Source organism: Microcaecilia unicolor, chromosome 1, assembly GCF_901765095.1.
Source record: "Microcaecilia unicolor chromosome 1, aMicUni1.1, whole genome shotgun sequence".
NCBI lineage: Eukaryota > Metazoa > Chordata > Amphibia > Gymnophiona > Siphonopidae > Microcaecilia > Microcaecilia unicolor.
The window spans coordinates 533,432,368-533,452,098 of NC_044031.1; the positions used below are offsets into that span (position 1 = coordinate 533,432,368).

Below are 19,731 nucleotides of genomic sequence, written 5' to 3' on the forward strand. Positions count from 1 at the left end.
CTAAGAACTGGCTAGCAAACTGCATAAATAATACCATATAAAGGTCTGCCCTCTTTTTATGCGGTAACCCATAGCCGGTTAAGTGCTGAATGTTGCACTTAAGGCTCCTTTTACCAAGCTGCGGTAAAAGGGGCCCTGTGGTAGCATCAGTGCGTAGATTTGACAGGCGCCGAGGCCCTTTTTACCACAGTGGGTGAAAGGCAGAAAAAGGAAACGGCTGTGCGGTAAGCGCACACTTGCCATGTGGATATTTCCAGGAGGAGCCCTTACAGTCACCTATTTATTTATTTATTTATTTGTTTGTTTGTTTGTTGCATTTGTACCCCACATTTTCCCACCTATTTGCAGGCTCAATGTGGCTTACATAGTACCGTCAAAGGCGATTGCCCAGTCGGCTGATAGCAAATACAGGTTGTATAGTGATCGAATGAGGTATATGTGGAGGATCGGAAGGGATGAAGATTGCATGATGTCCAGTATGATCATGTCATGTTATGTTCCTGGGTGAAGAGGTTTACCCCAGTACCTCTCCACTCTTGTCTCTCCCTACGCCCCCCCTCGGGTACTCAGTTCTGTAGATAAATCTCTCTTATCCGTCCCCTTCTCCTCTACTGCTAATTCTAGACTCCGTTCCTTTTGTCTTGCTGCACCTCACACCTGGAATAGACTTCCCGAGCCTGTGCGTCTAGCCCTGTCTTTGGCCATTTTCAAGTCCAAACTTAAAGCCCACCTCTTTGCCACTGCTTTTGACTCCTAACCACTACTCACTTGCCCTGTCCTTTATCCTCACCTATTTATCCCCTACCCTTAATTGTTCTGTCTGTTTGCCTGTCTTATCTAGATTGTAAGCTCTTTGAGCAGGGACTGTCTTTTTGTGTATTGTGTACAGCGCTGCGTATGCCTTGTAGTGCTATAGAAATGATAAATAGTAGTAGTAGTAGTCGTTGGAGTAGGCCTTTTTGAAGAGGCACTAAGGGCTCTTGTGCTACCATGCGGTAACTGAGCAGTGCACAGGAATGACATGCACTGAGGGCAGCACTACCACCACTCCCCTTAACTACCTATGCATTTGCCGGCTTCAGAAACCTGGCAATTCAATGCTGGCGCCTGGACCTGGGTTTAACACTGGCAAATAAATGCTGATCGCTGCAGACTGAATATTGAGCCTTAAGTGCCTATATACCTGGCTACAGTAATACTCTATTTTTAAAGTCACATGGAGAGGCACTTTTGATATGTCTAAATCTGAATTTTGACGTTTTACACAAAACGTCCAAATTGTGAACATGAAAGGTCATTTTCCAAAAAGGAAAATGTCTATCTTTTCTTTTCGATAATACTATGGATGTTTTATATTTTGGATGTTTTGTGATTTGGATGGTTTTTTTTTTTTTGTTTTTTTTTAAACACCCAAGTGCAAAATGTACAAAAAATTAAGCCATTAGGATGAAGGAGGAGCCAGCATTTTTAGTTAACTGGTCCCCCTGACATCCCAGGACAGCAATAGGACACCCTAGGGGGCACTGCAGTGGACTTCATAAAATGCACCCAGGTATACAACTGATCATTGCTCCCTTACTGAGCCTCCCCAAAACCCACTACCCCCAACTATACATCACTTTCATAGCCCTTACGGGTGAAGTGGGCACCTATATGTGAGTACAGTGGGTTTCTGGTGAGTTTTGGAGGGCTCGCAGTTTCCTCCACAATTTTAACAGATAGGGAGAGGTAGAAGGTTGGGTCCACCTGTCTGCAGTGCACCCAACAATAGACTACTCCAGAGACCTGCATGCTATTCTGATGGACCTGAGTACAACATCTGAGGGTGGCACAGAGGCTAGCAAGTAAAAATTTTTATCACATTTTTTGAGGGGGGGGGGGGGTGGGAGGGAGTTAGTGACCACTGGGGGAATAAGGGGAGGTCATTCCTGATTCCCTCCAGTGGTCATCTGGTCATGTAAGGCACCTTCTTGTGCCTTATGTGTAATAAAAACAGGTCTAGCTCAAAACGTCTAAGTTTTAGTCCTGGATGTTTTTATTTTGTTCCACTATGGCTGAAAAACGTCTAAGTCTTAGGAACGCCTAAGTCCCGCCCTAAACACGCCCCTGAAACGCCGCCTTGAGATTTAGACATACTCCTGATGGACTTCCGAGAAGGAAGTCTAAAAAGAGGTTTTGAAAATACCGATTTGGACGTTTTTGTGAGAAAAACGTCCAAATGCAGACATGTCACTTTTGGGCTCATTTTCGAAAGAGAAGGATGCCCATCTTTTGACATAAAACGGAAGATGAACGTCCTCACAGGGTCGTCCAAATCAGTATAATCGAAAGCTGATTTTGGACGTCCCCAACTGCGTTCTATCACAGAGATGGCCAAAGTTCAAGAGGGCGTATCGGAGGTGTAGCGAAGGCTGGACCTGGGCATGACTAACACTACTTTACCTGCTCGTGTTTTTCTTTTGACCAGATGACCATCAGAGAAAATCAGGGATGACCTCCCCTTACTTCCCCAGTGGTCACTAACCCCTTCCCATCCCCAAAACATATCTTTCAAAATATTGATTGCCAGCCTCAGCTATCATACTCAGGTCCACCAAAGCAGTGTGCAGGTCCCTGGAACAGTTTTAGTGGGTGCAGTGCACTTCAGACAGGCGGACTCAGGCCCATCCCCCCCTACCTGTTACCTTTGTGGAGGAAACAGCAAGCCCTCCAAAACTCACCAGAAACCCACTGTACCCACATCTAGGTGCCCCCTTCACCTGTAAGGGCTATGGTAGTGGTGTACAGTTGGGGTAGTGGGTTTTAGGGGGGGTTGGGGGCTCAGCACACAAGGTAAGGGAGCTATGTACCTTGGAGCAATTTATGAAGTCCACTGCAGTGCCCCCTAGGGTGTCCGGTTGGTGTCCTGGCATGTCAGGGGGACCAGTGCACTACAAGTGCTGGCTCCTCCCATGACCATGGCTTGCATTTGGTCATTTCTGACATGGACGTCCTTGGTTTCCATTATCGCCAAAAATCAGAAATGACCAAGTCTAAGGACAGCCATCCCTAAGGACGACCAAATTTCAGGATTTGGGCATCCCTGACCGTCTTATCAAAACGAAAGATGGACGTCCATCTTGTTTCAAAAATATGGATTTCTCCGCCCCTGGATGGGGAAGTTTTGCGAGGACGTCCTCATCAAAACTTGGACGTCCCTTTCGATTATGCCCCTCTTTGTGGACATTTTTCTCTTTTGAAAATGAGCCTGAAAGGCAATTATGAAGTGCCTTACAATACTTTAATGTTGCCATACTGGGACAGACTGAAGGTCAATCAAGGAAAGTGTCTATTTTCCTTTATAGAATAGGCTTCTAAATGTAGTCACACAGTTATAGAATTGCCTCTGTGTGCAATAGACATACCAGTGCAACACTAGGATGCAATGTTGCCATTCCATTATCTTGATGGCATTTTCTGATCTGTCAGTAAGGAGAGATTTTTTCTCAATTCTCGAAGTCAGACCCTCTCAGATAATGCATTCAAAGACGAAGACAATTCCCAAAACAACCTTCACAAAATTCCCAACCTATCAACTGGAAGTGAATGTAGGTTTTTGCTTTGCATTAAGAAGTAACAGACCAGAGGCTGGTGTATATAGAACTGGAGGTTAAACTGAGCTGAACTGATTACCAAGAAAAATTAAACGAGAAACTGGATGAAAAAGAAAGTGTAAATTAATTTCACAGGGGATGAGCCGGGCAGCCCCTCTTTTTTCTTTCAATTCCCTCCTCTAAAACACACATTATTTTCAAATTTTATTTAACTGCTTTTGAATAATACTCCCATAAAAGAATCTAACAAATTAAAAAGCATTGGGGGATAAGCATAAGACTATTTTGCTTTCTTAAATTACTGTAAAATGGGGGGGGGGGGGGGGGGGAGAGAGCTTTGAAGCAGTTATATGGCAGCTGGACTTCGATAGTCTCTTATGTGACCAATAGCATCTTGAACCATCATGGGACAAACAAATCCTTCTTCCAAAGTTCTTTTGTAAACAATTCAAAGTCCTCTCATAAATAAAACACTTCAAAATCCTCTTGTGAACTGCAATCATCTTGAGGTTTAAAAGAAACTTGTGATAAGAGTATCCCTGAAGCAGGAAGCGAACGCGAAATGCTGACAGCACTGAATGGTATGGAGTGATTTTGTATGAATGTTTCGGCACAGCATTCCAGAAGGTTGTATAAGGCAATGATTCTCAACCCAGCCCTTGGGGCATACCCAACCAGTCAGGTTTTCAAGATATCCATGCTGAATATGCAACAGATAGATTTACATTCAAAGAACGCACAACATGCAAATTGTTTCATGCATAAGAGCCAGCTCTGTGGGAACTTGAGCAACCCTAATATTGAGCAAACTCTGAGACTGTGTCCAAGGAGGGGTAAATTCCATTGGGTTCAGCAACCCCCAATCATTTTGAAAAGTTAGCTCCTATGATCTCAGGCATATTCAGGGGTCCTTTTACTAAGGTGCGCTGAAAAATGGCTTGCAGTAGTGTAGGAGCGGGTTTTGGGCGCGCACCAATCCATTTTTTCAGCGTGTCTGTAAAAAATCCTATTTTAAAATTTTTGCCAAAAATGGACGTGCGGCAAAATGAAAATTGTTGCATGTTCATTTAGGGTCTGAGATCTTACCGCCAGCCATTGACCTAGCGGTAAAGTCTCACACAGTAACTGGGTGGTAATGACTTACGTGCGCCAAATGCCACTTGGTGCGCATAGCTGATGAGCGCTAGAAAATAAAAAATATTTTTCGGGCATGCGTAGCGGATGCACGCCAAAAATGAAATTACTGCAAGGGCCACGCGGTAGCCGTGTAGCAACTCCATTTTAGTGCTTGCTGGGTGCATGTAGACGCTTAGGTGGCTTAGTAAAAGGGCCCCTCAGTGTGATATCTTAGCTGGGTTTGCCACAATGACCCATGAGAACCACTGGTATAAGAGATCGTGAAGTATGACTGCCATGTAACTGCACATGAGGTCCTTTTTCCTCTTTTTCAAAATGATTTAAGATAGCAAAATACTGGAATAGTTAACCCCCAATATATATTTTTTTAATGTATTGGATTGTTTCTTAGGATTTTCCTTCTGTACTCATTAACAATATAAGAGTTGCCATAATGGGCCTTGCTAAAGCAGTAGTTCTCAATCAAATCCCTAGGGCACACACCCAACTACTTGGGTTTTCAGGATAGCCATAATGACTGTACATGAGATAAATTACCTTGGTATGCAAATCTATCTCATGCCTAGTCATTGTGGATATCCTGAAAACCTGACTGGCTGGGTGTGCCCTGAGAACTGGGTACAAAAATACTGCACTAAAGATCCATATAGCCCAGTATCCTATTTTCAACAGTGGCCAATTCAGGTCACAAGTGCCTTGCAGAATACCCAAAAGTTGCAAGACTCCATGCTACTTACCTCAAGGAATAAGCAATAGCTTTCACCAGGTCTACCTTAATAAAGGTTTATGGACTTTTCTTCCAGGGATTTGTCCAAACCTTTTTTAAGGCTAGCTACATTAATTGTTTTTACCACATCCTCCAACAATGAGTTCCAGAGCTCAACTATGTATTGAGTGAAAAATATGTATTTTCTCCTTAGCCTTTGCCCTTTTTGAAAGAGTAAAAAAATCAGTTCACATTTGCCTGATCCACTACACCCAAGATTGTATACACCTCTATCAAATCCCTCCTCAGCTGTCTCTTCTGTAAGCTGAAGGGTCCTAATTTCTTAAGCTTTCTCTCATATGAGTGTTGTTCCATCTGTGTAGTCATTTTGGGCACCCTTCACCATATCTTTTCTAATTCTGTTATCTTTTCTGTGATGTGTCGACCAGATGCATTCTCACTATGGAGTGCTACAGAAACATTATGACATTCTTAGTTTTATTCTATATTCCTTTCCTAATTTCTAACATTCTGTCTGCATTTTTGCTGCTGCACACTATGAGGGAGACCAGAGAGAGGGCGTGAGAACAGGAGATGTGTGTGTGTCCCTACCCTACAAAAACTTAGAAAACAGAGAAAATGAAGGCAAATATAGACCATGTGATAGCCTATCCAGTCTGTCCAACCATACTATCCCTTCTCTCCCTTTAGAGATCCTAGGTACAGCAGAACACTAATTATCCATATCCTCTACAGAGGGTGGTCCGGATAATCATAAATCCAGATAACTGTACAAATCAAATTTCTCTAAAGAAAACAAAATTACAGCATTGAATATTAAGCATTAGTTTTATTTTCATCAATATGTTTGCAGAAAAAAAGTATAAAATACAGTATTTCTAATCAGAAAGTACTGTTTTTAAAAGTAAAGTACAGTGCAGTGTTGTATTTCTTGTACATACTGTATATACACTAAAAAAAAAAGGAAGTCATTCTTAATTGCTTCAAGGCCAATTTTTGTTTCTCTGCTGCAAGATCATGTAGTCTTTTAGGAAAAAGGAGCTGGATTGCACTGCTTTCTTCCTGCTTTTCCAGCCAAGCCTTCACTGTATTTAAACATTCAAAGGCTTCTGCATGTGTGGGTCCCACATCAGCATCATCCTGGTGAGCAAAGTCATTAGCTGCTGGCAAAGTTGCAGAAAGTTTCTCACCATGGATTTCAATTTGCCTTATTCCGTGGTGGTGCTTGAAATTTCAAAGCCTCCAGTGCTGGCTTTGAAGTCTGAATCTCCCTGAAGCTACTTATTGAAAAACATTGCCTTTTTGGCTAATAGTGGCCCACAAATTGGGTGGCCCAAGGATCTCTTTTGCAGGAACTAAATATAGGGCTTTATCTACCTTTTCAACAGGTGACCTTTTCATGGTTTTTCTGGAACAACTCCCTTCATCCTTTTCATAAACTGAGACGTAGTTTACAATAGCATCACTTTGTCTTTTTATGTCACATATTGTTGATGTTCCTACACCATACGTTTCTGCCAAATTTTACCCCAACACTCCCTTTCTTAATATCAATTTTCTCTTTTAATGACAAAATGTGCCTTTTTTACTTTTTTTCCATTTCCAAGCAGAGATAGCAAGGCTGTTTTCTCTACCGCATCTCCACAAGCAGCGATAGCAAGGCTGTTTCCTCTGCCACGTCTCTGAACGAGCAAGGCAGAAAGGGCTTTTTTCTGCTGCGTATGATTCTGGAAAGGGTCGGAAAAGGAGAGGGCAGGGCTTTTCTCTGCGCAGACTGCGAGGATTGGCTGGGAAGGTATTGGTGGATAATGGGTCCAGATAATTGGAAATCCAGATGATCGGCGTTTGGATAATTGGCATTCTACTGTACTTGTTCCAAGCTTTCAAGAATGCATGGGACAAACACAGAAAACGCTATATCGAAAAAGGATATAATCCAGTTAAAGCAAAACTTAAATGACTTCATAACTGGAGTGAGCTTTGATGGCAGCTTCAGAGGTTGGGATCTATGACCAATGCTGGGGAGACTTTTATGGTCTGAGTAGAGGCGTATCTGGACTTCAGCGGGAGGGGGGGCCAGAGCCAGAGTGAGGGGGCACATTTTAGCCTCCCCCCGGCGATGATGCCCCCCTGCCATTGCCGGACCCCCCCTCTGCCAACTTTGACCCACCCCCCTGCCAATGACCTCCCCACCCCTCCTGCCGCCAACCCTCCCCCGCCGCCATCGCCTACCTTTGCTGGCGGGGGACCCCAACCCCCGCCAGCCGAGGTCCTCTCTTCCGTTGCAGTAAAGCTTCCTTCAGTTTCAAATTCTGAGTCTGACGTCCTGCATGTTGTACATTGTACGTGCAGGACGTCAGACTCAGAACAGGAAGCTTTGCTGCAACGGAAGAGAGGACCTCGGCTGGCGGGGGTTGGGTCCCCCGCCAGCAAAGATAGGCGACGGCGGGTTGGCGGCGGGAGGGGTGGAGAGGGTCATCGGCAGAGGGGTCCAGGGCCAAATCTACGGGGGCCCAGGCCCCCGTGGTCCCACGCAGATACGCCCCTGGGTCTGGGTGATATAAATGACAAAAACAGATCAGGATCAAGGTTGAAGTGGGCTTCAATAGCAACTCCAGTAGTTGAGAAGTAGGGCTGGTGCCAGGCAGACTTACTTTCTGTACCCCAAAATTTACAGGGAGAGACAGAGATGGAGGGGGTCATTTTTGAAAGAAAAAACATTTAAAAAGTGGCATTTGGACGTTTAGCTTTTCTAAACATTAAAATAGTCATTTTCTAAATGGTTTTCTATGCTGTTCATCTGCAGGCTGTTCAAATTAGAGAGTTGCCTGGGGATAGAAATCCAACCCGTTCCCACCGGTCCCTACTGGAATATAATCTGTCCACACCCATCCTCGCTGGAATCTTACCCATCCCCACCCATCCCTGCAAGAATTTAACCCATCCCTACGAGAACTTAATAGTACCTAGAACTAAGTTGAATCTCTGTCTTTCTGGGATATCTGTGGGGCCAGTCTACTAAGAATGCTAGCTTCTCCTACATCCCAGTGGCTTGATTTTGTGCATTTTTCACTTGGACTTTTTTTTTTCAGTGGCCCCAAAACATAGACACACTGAATACAGCAACATCTAGCAAATGGCCATTTTTGAAACTGTTTTGAAAATCACTATATTCAATATTAAAATTTTGAACATTTTAAGCAAAACATCCAAAATCGGATTTAAATGTCATATTGAAAATGCCTCTCCACATATACCAGTGTTTAATCATGAAGTGGAACCTGTGCAGAGTGCCAGATTCAACTCTGGCCATCTTGTTTGGCAGATTGGATGGGCCGTGCAGGTCTTTATCTGCAGACATTTACTTTGCTACCACATTACCATATTAATATATATACACTGTTTGTCTCTACCACCTCCACAAATTCCCCTAGGTTACTCCTGAGTCTTTCCCCTTTCATCGTCATTCTTTCCCCCTCATTCCACAGTTTCCTTTCAATTGAGAGTGACTCACTTCCTGAGCTTATCCTATCTCCCCTTTCCTGTCTTTCCTCCAAAATATATTGAGTTTAAGTCTGTCCCCATATGTTTTATAACAAAATCACTGACCATTTTTGTAGATGGACTCCACCTTGTTTCTATCTTTTGGAAGATCACTCCCTTGGATTTTTGTAGCCCAAATGCAGCTTTATAGAACTCATGGTTGCTTTTTTTTTCTGATTGTTTTTCATATCATAGTTTTCGTAAAGTACTGAAGACTGTTCTATTTCAATAACATTTTAGTTGATTCTGTATGATATATTTTAACTTCTTAAATCTTAAAGTTTTTGTATGATTTATTGATGTGTAATGCATAGTTTTTGGTTGTAACCTGCTCAGACACATTAGTATTGAGCAGTGGCGTACCGAGGGTGGGGTGGTGGGGGAGGTCTGCCCCAGGTGCACGCAGCAGGAGGGGTGCAGGGAGCAGTCGCACGGCTGTCAGCTTTGCCGGTTCCCTGCTCCCTCTGGTGTTACTTCCTGTTCTGGGGCAGAGGGAGCAGGGAACCTGCAGAGCTGACAGCCACACAGCTGCTCCCTGCACCCCAGAAGGTAAGAAGAATGCACTCGGGGGGGGGGGCTTGGTGGTGATTCGCCAGGGAGGGGGACGACGCTGCACCCGGGGGATGTCGTGCTGCGCCTGGGGACGACGACACTACACCAGTGGGGTACACGTGTCATGCTGCACCGGGGAGGGGGGGATACAACGCCGCACCGGGGGAGGTGCACAGCAGTGATCCGCCCTGGGTGGCAGCCGACCAAGGAACACTGGTATTGAGTGGTATCTAAAATAAATCCAATCCAATTCTGCATTTTTTAGCATGAAATCTTACCTCGCCATTTGAAAGAGAAACTGGGGGTAAGGGGAGGCCCACTGATCCCAAAATCAGCTTGCCAGTCTTTAGCTGGAGGATGAGGAGTACCCAGGGTTCATCCTAAGCATAAGGGTCAGAATGTTGCCTGATCATTCAATCAAGCCAGAAAAATGTAACAAATTATATTCCATTTTCTTTGATTAGACTACAGCTGCTTACAAGAACAGGCTTTTTTTTTTAAGTTGTAGAGGCTACTTTAAGAAATATGGATATGTTTTGAATTGTACAATGGAAAGGCAAATATCATTATCATTTACTTAATGTATTCTATTTGGGAGGGATTCTCCACAGCTTAAAAAGAGATTAATGGTGCTGGTGGTGTGGGGGGGGGGGGGGGGGGGAGGGGGAGCAGGAGTTTTGAGTCACAGTAAGTACTAACCTGTTCTCTTGAGATAGTGGATCTATCAATTTCTATTTTTTTTTTCTGCTAACTCATGGAAGTGGGAGAATCTCTCCTTTCTTTTTTCAGAAAGATAGAAAGGTGAACCCTCCCAAAGCTTTTCTCCAAGGACAAGAAAAAAAAAAGTCTCATTGAGTGATCTGTTTTGCTTCTTCATGGATGTTGGGAGGGACTTTCCTTTGTGTTTAGTGTAGAGCACAGCATAGGTCTAATGGTGCTATTGAAATGATAAGTAGTAGTAGTAGTAAAACTTCTAAATGAACACTGATAAAGATGATTTACACACAGTAAAACTCATCAGACCTGTAAATCAAATTCACAAGCACTAATTTCTGAAATGAGGCAAAAAAGTCAGAAAACAGCCACAAAATCCAACAATTATCTTATTTTATTTATTTATTTATTTATTGCATTTGTATCCCACATTTTCCCACCTATTTGCAGGCTCAATGTGGCTTTCATAGCACTGTGCTGGCCATCGCCAGTTCCAGTATGACAAGTACATAGTGATATTATGGTAGAGATCAAGTGTGACAGACACATTATGGAATAGGAAAGGAGAAAAGTTTTGTCCATATCCATGTCCACAAAGACACTGATCTTTTTTTTCCAAGCAGACCTTTTAGATATTCCTGCACTACATTCTAGGTATATGCATTCATTCGAAACAACATGGGAAAGGTCAACATTTTCCATGTTGTTTCATGTCATGAAAATCCTGAACAAAAAAGAAAAATCTTGTAAACATGAAAAAGTTAACAAAAGTATATATTTTTTTGCCCTGCACATCTAGAATCTGGACTTTCTTTTACTAAAGCGTTCAGTATTTATGGATTCACTTATTCACGCAAAATAAAAAGTGTAACCGATTTTTGCTATTCACAGGTATTTTTGCTTATTTACAGCCATGCAGAGTGTAGTGCAAGTGCAAATGAAAGTGTTTTCCCATGAGGATGAAGATATTCATAGAGCTGTGTGTGAGGATTGCTAAAAAAAGACCATATATACTGTACTTTTATTTTAAAGAACACAGTGTATAAAATACATTTCTAAAATGCACAACAAAACAAGTAAGTTGTTTTTTCACAAGGGTACACAAAATGATGAGTTTATGGTGTTAGGTAGCAAAAGTGTACAGTGAACATGGTTGCACAGGAACCTAACCCCTTTTTTCCCACAGGATCAATGGTTCTGTATTTGCATTTTCGGTATCCACAGGGTTTTCTAGGGACCAAACCCCAGTGATAGCGAGATTGGACTGTACCTGGTTGTGCTAGCATTCTATAAAGAAAAGTAGTCACCTACTTTCTTTTATAGAATAGGCTCCATTGTAGGTGCCTTCCTAAGGGCAATTACAGAAAAAATGTATCTATATTTAGGTGTCTAGAGAGGAACTATATATACCTATTCTATAAAATACTAGTCTAACAGGTAATAGGAATATAAGAATAACCATACTGGGTCACACTGATGGTCCATATAGCCTAGTATCCTGCTTCCAATTGTAGCCAAGCCAGGTCACAAGTAACTGGTAGAAACCCAAATAGTAGCAAAATTTCAGGCCATCAATCCCAGGGCAAGCACTGGCGTTCCTCTTGTCTATCTCAATAGAAGACTAAGGACCATCTCTCCAGGAACTTGTCCAAACCTTTTTTAAACCCCAGAAACGCCAACTACTATTACCACATCCTCTTGTAACGAGTTCAAAAGCTTAAATATTTGTTGAGTGAAAAAAATATTTCCTCCTATTCATTTTAAAAGTATTTCCACGTAACTTCATTGACTGCCTCCTAATCTTATTACTTTTCAAAATAATAAACCATCGATTTATGTTTATCCATTCTGCACTACTCAGGATTTTGTAGACCTCAATCATTTCCCCCCTCAGCCATCTCATTTTCAAGTTGAAGAGAACTAACTTCTTTAGCCTTTCCTCAAATGAGAGGATTTCCATCCCCTTTGTCATTTTGGTCACCCTTCTGCGAACCTTTTCTAATTCCATTATATATTTTTTTGAGAAACGGTGACCAGAATTGCACACAATACTAAAGGTGAGGTCTATAATTAAGGCACTTGCATTTACACCAGCCCTGGAGCTGATGTAAGTGTACACAACTAAATGCTAGAGATACATACATAGCCTATGATATTCTATAGGTTACATGCAAGTGTGAGTCCAACTCACGCTTCAAACAGACTCCACCCATTTTTATTCTTACCTGTAAAATGAGTGTTAAGCAGGGCTGTTGAGAGTAGGAAGGGAAGAGGGGCAATATTCCACGGGCCCGGCCTCCAAGGAGGGAGCCCAGGCTCGATGCCAGCAAGCTTCTTCTTGCTGCCTGCTTCCGGCTCTGTCCCCCCTGCTACTGCACCCAGGACCCAGATGATTGAATTAGAGCGATATCGTGTTAATGCAATCATCCAGGTCTTGACTTCTGGCACGGTCAGGAGCAGGAGAGGACAGACCCGGGCCTCCGCTTGGAGGCAGACAGAAAGGTAAGGGAGCGAGTGGGCGGATGGACGAGAGTGGTGGTGTGAGTGTGTGTGTGTGTGGAGGGGGGTGGCTTCTGATGGTCTGGTTCTGCCCTGGGTCCGGCTATGTCTCTTGGCGGCCCTGGCACTAACATATGGAGGCATAGCCTTGTGGTTAGAGCACTGGTCTTGCAATCCAGAGATGGCTGGTTCAAATCCCACTGCTGCTCCTTGTGATCTTGGGTAAGTCACTTAACCCTCCATTGCCTCAGGTACAAACTTAGATTGTGAGCCCTCCTGGGACAGAGAAATATCCAGAGTACCTGAATGTAACTCACCTTGAGCTACTACTGAAAAAGGTGTGAGCAAAATCTAAATAAATAAATTTGGGCACATACATTTATAGAATTAACAGGTAACCATATAGGTGTCAAATCGATAAACACCACACTTATCTTTATGGTGGGTGCTTCCTGGACAGCGTTGCGTGCTGTACTCCTCTTTCTGTTAATGTGCCAAGCTGACGGTGGCCAGCGTTTTGCACGGCTGCTTCAGGTCCTCAGCTTCACATTTTAAAGAAAGGTCAGCATGACGTATCAACGCTCTCCTGCCAACCGTCGGCTCAGCACATTAACAGAAAGAGGAGTACAGCACGCAACGCTGTCCAGGAAGCACCCACCATAAAGATAAGTGTGGTGTTTATCGATTTGACATAAATGTAGCTAATTGCCTATGAAGTTACAGAGATTATTTCCCACCAGCAGGATAATATAGTATTAGTTTTTTTGGCCAATGATGAAGGCAGGGTCCTTGGACCCGTTATAGCTTCAACAGGTCGATTCAGGACCTGGAAGCTCTTTGAGGCCTTTTTCCTGCTGGTCATGATACAGCTTGAGCTGTAGGTAGTTTTTTGTCATTTGCTGACAGCAGATCTTTTTGAGTATTTTTGTATAGTGTAGTCGATCTGCCTCCGAACAATATTATAGTGTAGTTGATTCTATATGTGCCAGTAGCCAGACCTAGTATTTTTGGTGGGCTCAGAGTTAACTTGGATAGCCCCCTCCCCCCACACAGATCTACAAAATAGTCTCTAATTTATTACGAGCTTGATATACTGCAATTACAAAATGAATTGATCTTAGCGGTTTACCTTCCCCTCAGCCCTCCTCTCCCATGCATCCAACATATCTGCCTCTATCCCCTCTATCTAGGGGTCCCTTTTACTAAGCTGCGGTAAAAGGAGGGCTGTGCTAGCATCAGCACATATTTTTGATGCGCACTGAAGCCCCCTTTACTGCGGTGGGTAAAAGGCTATCTCAAAAAGAAATGGCCAAGTGATAGGTGAACTACTTGCCACAAGACCATTTCGGAGAGAGGAACATTTGCCGCCACCCACTGAGGTGGTGGTAAGGGCTCCCGCGCTAACCCGGTGGTAACCAGGCAGCGCCGGTTACTGCTGGGTAAGCATCGATGCTGCAAAAATAGAAAATATTTTTGTAGCGCCGTAAATAGCGCGTACTGGGGGTGGGAACCAGCAGGCTCCTACGGTAGCCCGACAATACTCCCGGAGTGGTGCGTGGCAAGTCTGTTGCCACGTGCCCATCCTTTAGTAAAAGGGCCACATACAGAATAATGCAATTTATGCTCTAAAGAGCCACTTTTAGGCTAGGCATTAACATTTAAACCAGCCATAGACCCAGTAAAAGTGGGTATGACCAAATGGAGGTGTGTTGTCAATTTATGCCAGTATTCCAAATGTAAATTAGGGCTGTAATTGCTTTTAAAGAATTGGTGCACAACCTGCTTAATTCTGGTGTCTATCTGTGGCCCCCATTTATAGAATTTAATGCAAATTAATAAAAAGAACCCAAAGATGCATAAAACCTGACCAAGTTATTTTTTTAAAAATGCCACTCCGATAGCGCAATAAAGGTTAATGCACGAATATTATACCAGTCTGTTGTAAGATACCTTATTTAATAGCAGAAAGTAGATTTGTCTTTCCCTGACTTCGGTTTCAGTATTTTATTTCCCAGCCCCTTTCTTTGCATGAAAACACAGCAATATATGATATTATTTTAACATACATTAACAATTCAGTTTATTTAAAGGCATCACGCCCAGACTGTAGAAGTTAAGAACACATGAAGGTGAAATGGTCCTTGATCTGTCAAACTATTTCATTTTGCTAGCATGTTTATTAGCAAAGAGCATTAATTCACTGATTTTCTGCAACAGAAGACTGCTTGCGTGTTTAATTGCCATAATGCATAGCAGCAATTTTCTTCTCCAAGTGCACTTCCCATTCACGTCAGGAAGGCCACCTAATGGAGGGAGTCTTCCTTTAATTAGGAAAGGGAGGGGGAGAAGAGCTCTGTGTTTATTCCAGAGCCTGTTGCATCCTGCATGAAAACACTTTGCTAAATATATAACGGTTACATTTCAGTTTATAAATTCAATGCCATTGAAAAGCGCCTAACAGTGACTGTACAAAACTTGTTTACCTGAGCTTCTCTGTGAATGTTTTTTAATATTCAATATATTGCTCCTTCAAGTGCACCCTTCATCAGTACCAATTGATGCCTTTCCAAAGCACGGCAGTGCCTGAACTTAAAATCAATGTATTTCTTCCAGCGTACAATACCGGTGTCTTGCTCTCCAGTTAAACCTGCCCTTAAACACTCCAGTAAGTATATTTTTCCAGCTTGTTCTGTAACAAGTACCCATTACAATAATGCATGCCAGTTGTAACTAATAGCTATGACTTCTATAGAAGTTAAGGTGCAGCTGACAGACCGTGTTTCGTTCCAAATAATTATCCCTTACAACTCCAAATTAAATAGCACAAATTACCAGTTGTTTGAAGCTGAGGCCAAAGCAGAGTGCTTAAAAAGATCATGCATCACAATTTAGCAGTATGGGGGTGATACCACCTGTAAAGTCTGAAGTATTTTGCATGGTAACATCTATTTGACAATACAAAGGGACTGCCGGACTGTATTGTGTTCAAGTGCAATGACTGCTCAATCCAATGAATAGTTAAAAGAAAGGAAAAAAAAAAAACCCTTGGAATCCTAGAATCACTTCTTACAAAATATGATTCCAGGTGAAATTATGCTAAGGATCCAGGGTCTGCAGTTAAAATATCGTATGGGATTTCTAACAAAACACTCTGGATTGTATGCTTTTTTTTTTTTTTCTTGGCATACTAGTTACTTCCCATGAATGATGCAGTCAATGAAATGACCGAGCAGCAATTTCCTGTACATTTGCACATCCTGTCTCCAGTTAGCTTGGTTCGGGGGGGGGGGGGGGGGGGGGGGAGGTATTTCTGTTTTGTGTTCTTCCTAACTTTACTGTGGAGCAGGTCAATAGAAATAAAGCACTTGTTAAAACTGTTGTGAAGCCAGTCTCAGGCTCTATACATTTAGGTGAAACGTGTGTGTGCATATTTTAAGAGTTTTATGGATTAGTTAAGGTACAAGTCCTAGCACAGATGCTACATCAACAGCTTTCTTCAAATATGCATTCCTCTAGCTGGTCAAACATCTGTGTGTTTTTTAAAATACTAATTATGTAGTGTATGTCGACCTAAAATTTCAGCCTCTCCGGGGGGGGGGGGGGGGGGGGGGAATCATATTAGATGAATGCACTTTCTTTCATACTAGTACATGATCAACAGAGCAACTAGAATATAAAGCGAATTACATAGTTTAGCATAACAACCACCTGAGATCAATGTTAATAACCTAAAGATAAAAACTATGGAGCCACCATAATTTCCTCTACTATTTAAAAGGGAGGGAGCAGGATAACTTATGGTTTGTCAAATGAAACAGCCTGACTAGGCACTACTAATTGCTGAATGCATTAACAGGACACGTCACTGGCAGACCTCCCTCCCTCCCGCTCATCCAGGCACAGCACACTGAAATGAACACAAACCCATGTTCAAGAAACTGCACGCTACGCACCTCAATCTGAACTGTAACCTGTACGGTTTCTGCATTCGGCATGGGTGGTTAGAGGGGGGGGGGGGGGGGGGAGAGTAATCTTTCCCCCGTTAACAATATGTTTTCCATACGGCCTGCACTCCCCAAATGGAACAAATCAGCTCAAAACACATTTCAAACTTCACCTTCCCAGTGGCTTAAACTTGCAAGAAACAGTGCATGTATTTGCCAGCCTGACCCCCCCCCCCCCCCTCTCTCTGTAATACCCCGTGGGGGGCCCTTGGGAATTCCTCTGATTCCGCCTTCAGCTGTAAACCACAAACGGCCACTGTGTGTTTCAAGACATCATTTTCTTTACCAGCTAACAAGGGAGGGTGGGAGGTTCAGCCTGGCGCTTTTTCTTAATACATTTCCATGTTCCCTGAAAGAATAGTAACCTGTATACCAGAAATCAAACACGGTTCTTTTATACGTAGCTGCCAATATCATAACAAAGTCTGATGCCCGAACACAAAAGAACCATGTGGCATAGTTTCCCTGTGTCCTCGTCAGCTTTCTCTCACTCTCTATCTTACTCTGCCCTAGAAATAGAATATAACAATACGAATGATGATAACATACTAAGGCCATAATACCAGTTTTTTTCCCCCCATGCCGTGCTTATAAGAACATGCTTGGTAGATCCGGCCCTAAATGATAGCTAACATGAAAACAAAATGTTTCTGCTGTAGCTCTGAAGAAATGAAAACAGCCTGGAACTGCCAGCATGTCACATTTGATCACAGAAAATAAAAAGGCATCCTTCAGAGAGAGAGAGAGAGAGATTGAGAGAGAAAGACCAGGGTTTCGAAGCAATCTGTTCCACCAGCGTTTGCCAGTTACCCCTAAACCAAGCACTTTCTAACACAGAAACAGACCAGAAGCCTAAGTTTCCCACTTTCCGTTCTACCACCGTCTTTCTTCTAACCAAAAGTAGCAGATGTGAGGACTTTGCCATTCATTCTGCTGCTTCTTTGAAATTACTTAGGGCTCCGTACGTTATCCCCTGTACGAGCCCTTCTTGTGTCCAAATAGCAAGGGCCACCGTTCAGAAACAAATAGGTGCATTACACACATTACAGTTGTGCTCTTCAGCACTCAGCATCTTGCGTTCTGTCCTTGCCGCCTGTGGTCCTGCTAACGGGATTCTCAGCAGTCCCTTCTCATTAAAAGCATCCGTCCAAGAGCAGAACTCAAGGGGAGATTTATATTTTCTGCTGCAGGGAAAAAAAATGAATGGGCTGAAGAAACCAAACCCAATGTCACCATTTAGCCAAAAGAACGAAACACTATCTGGGAAAGAGCATTTGGAATAACACTGCCTTACCTCCACATTGAAATACTGCTCCTCCCCACACACAGCAGATAAAATCCAAAGCCAGGTTTGCAAGAAAAACACCCCTGAATGCACGAAATCCAATCGTCTCTTTGTGTTGAATGTCAGAAGGATCATAGTGAACTGTGCTTAAATTGAGATAAGATCGGGGTTTTATTTTTGTGTGTGTGTTTCCTTCAAAGTCCCCAGCGTTTGTGAAAATCCGTTTTCCCAGGCTCAGCCACAAACATGAGAGTAGTTGCTGGGAGGGGACAAAAAGACACTTCACGGCAGCCGCAGATAATGGCAAAAGCTCCTCTGCATAACCAGTTGTCAAGGAAGCCGATGAACAACAAGTTCAAATCCCTCCTCACTTCGCTTTCCTCGGCTTGTGACTGTGTCTTGCTAGGAATCTGCCTGCTTTGCCCGCTTTGCTCTTTCTCTCGCTTGCTCCCTCTTCACAGCCAGAACGTTCATCTGTCTAATCTGCATAACTCCTCCTATAGAGACTGGCTTTAGATACTTTAAAGGAGCCAGTCCTTAAAGAACAAGGTTAACACCCACCGAGAAGTGCTAGGGGGTTCACGCTTAAATACTTATTATGAGCTAGAAAAAAAAAACAGTACCCAATGTTCAAAACATATCAGCTGCAATGTCGAAATCTTTGCTGCAATCTGCAATGTGTATAGGTACTGCTGAATTCCCTACAAGCTTAGTGAACCTTGTCCCACACAGCTAATTTATTTATTCCTGGAGATCAGAACTAGGACAAGTACATAACAAAGAGGTATGTTCTTACTATAAGAAGGATAAGCCTTATAAGCAGTTTCAAAAACTCATGAACAGATTCATATCGACTATTTATTTATTTATAGCATTTATATCCCACAATTTCCCACCCACGGGCAGGCTCAATGTGGCTTACAACAGTCTGTTTAAAAAAAGCATCAATTCAGAAAACAAACAATCAGTTTCTTAGAAGTGTTAGAGAGAAAGGGTAAAAGCAAAGAAGATGATTATGCAACTGAAAATAAAATCTAAGTAGTAGTAGTAGTAGGATTCTTTTCCTAAAGTATGTTAAGTAGCTACATGAATTAGCATGTGCTTTTTAGCACATCAGTGTGATAACTGTTACCACAGTGACATGGCAGTGCACACTAATTCACATGTTTGTGGCATGCTGTGCTAGGAAGCAGGAATTGGGCAGGGCTTTAGGTGAACAGACCTGAATTGCTGCAGCAGTTATGTACACATATTTTTCCATGTACCAACTTATGCATGAGTAGCTAGCATAGATGCACTTACCACCTTCTGAAGGGGAAGCAATAAGTGCACCAGCAGTAATTGTAATCTTAATCTGCAGTTCAGAATATTTCAGTGAGAACATGCTGGGCATGCTTCCAACAACTAACATATGTTAATTTTTGCTGTTAAAACATGGTAAATATATCTTACTGTACCTTACTAAAAGACTCCCCTAAGTGCATTTGTAAAGAAGATTGCGTTGGAGGCATAAACATATAGTATAAACCTTTTTAGGTATATTAGAAGCAAGAAGACAGTAAAATAATCAATTGGACCTTTAGATGACTGAGGGATAAAAGGGGCACTCAGGGAAGACAAGTGGAGAATTTAAATAAATTCTTTGCTTTGGTCTTCACCAAGGAAGATGTGGGGGAG

General features: G+C 42.7%; 1 protein-coding gene across 1 annotated transcript in view; it reads right to left on the reverse strand.

Annotated features, from left to right (window-relative positions):
• The window catches only part of MMP16 (matrix metallopeptidase 16), a 645,160-nt gene extending 626,679 nt beyond the window's left edge, over positions 1–18,481 (reverse strand). Inside the window, exon 1 of the mRNA XM_030216285.1 lies at positions 18,064–18,481. Within this exon, the coding sequence (XP_030072145.1) occupies positions 18,064–18,189 (126 nt within the window). The 5' untranslated portion in view covers positions 18,190–18,481. The remainder of the gene's footprint in view (positions 1–18,063) is intronic.
• Positions 18,482–19,731: the final 1,250 nt, after the last annotated feature.